Source organism: Lathyrus oleraceus, chromosome 3, assembly GCF_024323335.1.
Source record: "Lathyrus oleraceus cultivar Zhongwan6 chromosome 3, CAAS_Psat_ZW6_1.0, whole genome shotgun sequence".
Classification (NCBI taxonomy): Eukaryota; Viridiplantae; Streptophyta; class Magnoliopsida; order Fabales; family Fabaceae; genus Lathyrus; species Lathyrus oleraceus.
The window spans coordinates 57,438,028-57,442,983 of record NC_066581.1 but is presented as its reverse complement, the minus strand read 5'-3'; the positions used below and the strand labels follow the sequence as shown (position 1 = coordinate 57,442,983).

Below are 4,956 nucleotides of genomic sequence, written 5' to 3'. Positions count from 1 at the left end.
GTCATGTGTTATAATCAATATCAAAAAAGATTGAAGTAAATAAATGAAATAAAAGCAAGCACATAATGAGCGGTGACAAAGAGATATCAATATTGTTTTTTCTACTCAACAATTAAGAAAATGTAGAACGATGAAAAGTGGTTGACAATATAACAAATGATACGAATCACCGTCTTGTCTCGTGTTATAAGAGTCACTTTCAGAATTGGTTGTTATTTTGTTTGTTACGAAACAAAATAAAATGCACATAAACCAAACACTCTCATGACTCCAATAATATTCATCTCCTTTCGTTTTTCATCCACAAAAAACTTTGACCTCAATCCCATGAACATGCCAAAAGAAAAAACACATACATACGTAAGAGAGGCCCTTAAAAGTCTAACATACGTACATGTTTTTCTAATATAATTTGATAGAATCTCTTAAAACATTTGGTGTTCAAAAGTTCGGAAGATTCCAAACTTGTAGTAATAAAAGCTCAAAGAAGCCCGCTCGGCAAAGTTTGTTTTGTGCATACATTAGATTCTTCCACCGCTTTTCCTTTCTTCCTCTCTACCTCTTTGATTATTGCTGAATTCAGATTTAGTTATGCATTGTTTTCTTCATCAGTGACAAGTGTTATTTCTTTCTCCCAAACACTAGCACAAGAAATGGCTAAACTTTTCTGGTTTGTCATTACAATAGGCCTTGTTTTCACCAACTCTATTTATGCCATGTATCCCTTCAACCAAGCTCAAAATCTCTCTTTCATGGACTTGGACTTGGAGGAGGAGGAGGCTCATGAACTTGGAAATCTTCTCCTTGTAGGACTCACTCTTATCCACAATGCAGCTGCTAAAGGAGCAGGTACTATACTACTTCTTCTACCTTTAACTTCCTCGGTAGCACCAGCACCTCTGAGAAAAAAATGTGTGTCCATGTCAGTGTAAGTGTCATGTTTCTGGTGTCAGTATTTCTTGTTAGACGGTTATATTACATTAGTGTTATCCTTTGCAGTGTGCTTGGATGGAACATTACCAGGTTACCATTTGCATCGTGGATATGGTTCAGGAGCAAACAGTTGGCTTGTTAATTTAGAGGTATCATCATAATCACTTTCTTATCTTTCTCCAACTGTGTTCATGTCTTGATGAAGTTACTTTCCTTCTTTCTCAGGGAGGTGGATGGTGTAACAACGTTAGAACATGTGTTTATCGCAAGAAAACGCGGCGTGGATCATCATTATTCATGGAAAAAGAGATACCATTCACAGGAATACTTAGTAATAAACCGGAAAAAAATCCAGGTTTCCATTCAATTCATCTGTTTTATTTGTGATAGGCTTTTCAAGATCTGATTATGTTATTGTTGTTCATGTATTTCTTAGATTTTTTCAATTGGAATCGAGTAAAGCTTCGTTATTGTGATGGCGGTTCATTCGCTGGAGATGGCGAAGATCAGGTACTGGTGTTCTTCAAATGATAGAAATGGCATTCAAATGATGAAATGATGATTTACTATCTTACTTGCATATGATATGATGTTTGATGAGATAGGCTGCACAGCTGCAATTCAGAGGACAGCGTATTTGGGCAGCGGCGATGGAAGATTTGATGACAAAGGGAATGCGTTTTGCTGATCAAGCTCTTCTTTCTGGATGTTCTGCGGGCGGACTCGCTACTATTATACACTGCGATGAATTTCGAGGCCTCTTTCCGAGGACTACTAGAGTGAAGTGTCTAAGCGATGCAGGGTTGTTTCTTGACTCGTAAGCAACAAACAAATTACATATGTCATTTCTATCATCATTGTTAGAATTTTTGTTGATTGTTGTTTGCTTTGAAAATTATAGGATTGATATTTCGGGTGAGCGTACGCTCAGAAATATGTACAACGGTGTTGTAGGGATGCAGGGAACGCAGAAGAATCTACCGCGAATTTGTACTAATCATCTTGATCCAACCTCGGTAATTGTAATCATGGTTTTCGATTTGTCAAAAAAATTCAGTTTGCTATAAACTTGAACTTTTAATGACCGTTTCTTTTACGCCTTTTCAGTGCTTCTTCCCTCAGAATTTGATTGCCAGTGTTAGAACACCACTTTTTCTTCTTAATACTGCTTATGATTCATGGCAGGTGAATTGCCTAAACTTTATCAATTGGTTTAGTCTTTACTTGTGATGATAAGTAAATCATATTACATGATCTTTCACAGTAACACAGACACCAGAGACACGATACTGACACCGATCAGATGTAATAAAGTGATTAAATGTAACAATATGTATGTCAGTGTCGTGTCTGTGCTACATAGTAACGATCATTAAATGATTTTTCGAACTGTTATCAGATCCAATCAAGTTTAGCTCCTCCATCAGCAGATCCTCATGGCTATTGGCATGATTGTAGATTAAACCATGCTAAATGCACGAGGCCACAAATCCAATTTCTTCAAGGTAAATAAATACTCTCTCTGGTTCTAGTTCTATGAATAAGAGAAAGTTTACTTTTTAAATTTATTGAATAATCAATGTATCTGTCGTTAGCATTATTCGATTGGTTGAATCATTTCACTGTCTCTTGAATACAGGATTTAGGAACCACATGTTGAATTCTATTAAAGATTTCTCGAGATCAAACAAGAATGGATTGTTTATCAATTCGTGTTTCGCTCATTGTCAAACCGAGAGACAGGATACATGGTTTTCAGACAATTCTCCGGTTATTGAGAACAAGGTGAGCATTGAACTTATACACATTAGTTATACAAGAAATTTTCGATAATATGCATATACATTGCCGATATGTAGGTGATCGCTTTAGCGGTTGGAGACTGGTTTTTCGACCGGGCAGGTGTTAAGGTCATTGATTGTCCTTACCCTTGTGATAATTCATGTCACAATCTGGTTTTTGGTTGAGTTAAAGTTAAGACATCATCATCATCATCATCATCAATGGAGGGTTATGTTATTCAATTAAGTTACATATCAAAAAATGGAAAAATGTTGCTTAAAGTTATTTTGATAGGTCATTGATGAAATTGAAAGTGGTTTTAACTATTTGAGAATGCTGAGGAAAATCCTCTTTACTTCTTAACAGCATATGTAATATGTGTAAGGTCATTTTAAATTTGTCTTCTTTTTTTTCTTGATATAATTTGATCTTTTTAATATATTCTTTGTTTCATAAAATAAGTATAATTTCTGCTTAAATAATAAAAATTGGTTAAAAAAACGCAAGTTGGTAAGGAAATTGTAAAACATGATTGGACCAAAAATTAGTTAAGAAATATGGGTTAATTTAGTCATCGAAGATAGGATGTGGATTTATTGGGTTAATTTCGTTTGGTTCCATTTTGGGCCTCAAAGTCCAAGTTATTGGGCTTGTTGACAAGTAAGACTTGTACACAGCTCTAAAGAGAGTTTGGTCGGCCACCCTTCTAATTAAATCTGACACCTTTCATTTTCTCATAATATTAGAAATATCCCGGTTTAAAAAAAATCTTACAAAAAATGTAGTACACAAACAAATATTCGACAGTTCAATAAAGAAATTTGGTATGCATATTTATTGGTTTTTAAAAAAAAATTGGTTCGTGTCTAAATTTATCGGCCTTTTTCAAAAGCATCAGAGATTACTCGATTTTTTTTTCCATAACCCTGAAAAATCTGATAGTGTTAATGTATTGATTTTTCCAAAAAATATATGAAATTACCATTTTTTTTTAAATCTTCAGCGATCAAGTATCGTTCGTCATCAATCGATAATGAAAGAAAGATTGTGTTTAGTAAGTTTGAGCTGACAATATATAAAGATTTAAAGTTTATGTGGATCACATATCACCGATGCGGAACAAAGAGTTCGATTGAGGTGGATGTGACAATTGTTAGATTTGTCGATGATATTATCAAGTGTTGAAACACCATGAATCATCTAGCAGTGTTTAAGTTATGTTCATATATTTTCATTCGTGTGTAGAAACAGTTTTGTATCCACCTAAGTTGTCACCTCTGTCTCAGCCTCAGCCATCACGTCTGTCTCAGCCTCGACAGCCACATTTATGTTAGTTTCAGGCTACACATTTTTGTCAGCCTGAGACTTAGCTTTAGTTTATGTATCCTCCTGAGTTGTCTCCACATCGTTGGCAACAACAACATCAAGCTATACATCAAAAAATTTGCCCCATCCAGCTCTACCTCGTTTACGCTGGAGAGTACGGGGTACGCATGAGTTCTCAGTCATCCTTCTCATGTGAAAATCAATGGGGACTACTATACATGTCTGGATATATGAATCCTTGATGTCATATGTCTCTACAACAAGCTCATTGCAGTTGCTCTCTCAGTTCTGTCAATCTATCTAGAAGCAATCGTGTCATCTTTTCCTCTGGTTTTCACTAGAAAAAAAATAATGAAATATGAACTACTAATTTTTTTTAATAATCAGATAAGCATGCATACATTTTTACCGAATTTTTCAAAAATGCATGTGGTTTAACTAGATTTTTTCAAAACTCGGTAAAATTGCATGTAAATTATGGGTTTTTATCGAACATTTCAAACATACCAAAAAAATGCATGATTTTCTTTTAAAATATGTGGTACACATCTAAAATATCTGGTAAAAATTCAAAGTATTAACGTAAAAAAAAGATTTTGTAAAAATCAGGTAGAAGCCTCGAAAAATCTTAATTAATCACACATGTTTTGTCAAAATTATGAAAAGTGAGAAATGATATGGAATTTGTTTTTACCAAAGAGTATTATAGTAAACGAAAAAATTTGGAGACTGGATAAAATTTTGAGAGTGTCAGGACAATTTCTCCGCTATAAAAGAGGAGACAATGATGAGAATTTAATGATACACTCCTAATAGTTTTTGGCATTTCTAAATTTTAAATTTTGATCATTTTTGGAAGGAAATTTTCGGTAGCATTTTTTTAGGTTAATTTATAAAGGATTTAAAATTCTACTA

The 4,956-nt window shown here is 34.1% G+C and overlaps 1 protein-coding gene across 1 annotated transcript; it reads left to right on the top strand.

Moving 5' to 3' along the window:
• Nucleotides 1–271: 271 nt before the first annotated feature.
• LOC127132503 (pectin acetylesterase 10) lies at nucleotides 272–3,154 on the top strand. Its single transcript, XM_051061458.1, has 10 exons — nucleotides 272–849; nucleotides 1,000–1,082; nucleotides 1,159–1,288; nucleotides 1,370–1,443; nucleotides 1,539–1,750; nucleotides 1,835–1,949; nucleotides 2,041–2,118; nucleotides 2,333–2,438; nucleotides 2,573–2,718; nucleotides 2,793–3,154. Exons 1-10 carry the CDS (start codon nucleotides 654–656, stop codon nucleotides 2,898–2,900), a joined length of 1,248 nt encoding a protein of 415 aa, XP_050917415.1. The 5' UTR covers nucleotides 272–653; the 3' UTR covers nucleotides 2,901–3,154.
• Nucleotides 3,155–4,956: the final 1,802 nt, after the last annotated feature.

Coding starts and splice junctions, on each gene's coding strand:
- LOC127132503 (XM_051061458.1), top strand. CDS start 654: ATGGCTAAACTTTTCTGGTTTGTCATTACAATAGGCCTTGTTTTCACC. Junction 1,083..1,158: donor GTTGGCTTGTTAATTTAGAG/GTATCATCATAA, acceptor CTTCTTTCTCAG/GGAGGTGGATGGTGTAACAA. Junction 2,119..2,332: donor CTGCTTATGATTCATGGCAG/GTGAATTGCCTA, acceptor AACTGTTATCAG/ATCCAATCAAGTTTAGCTCC.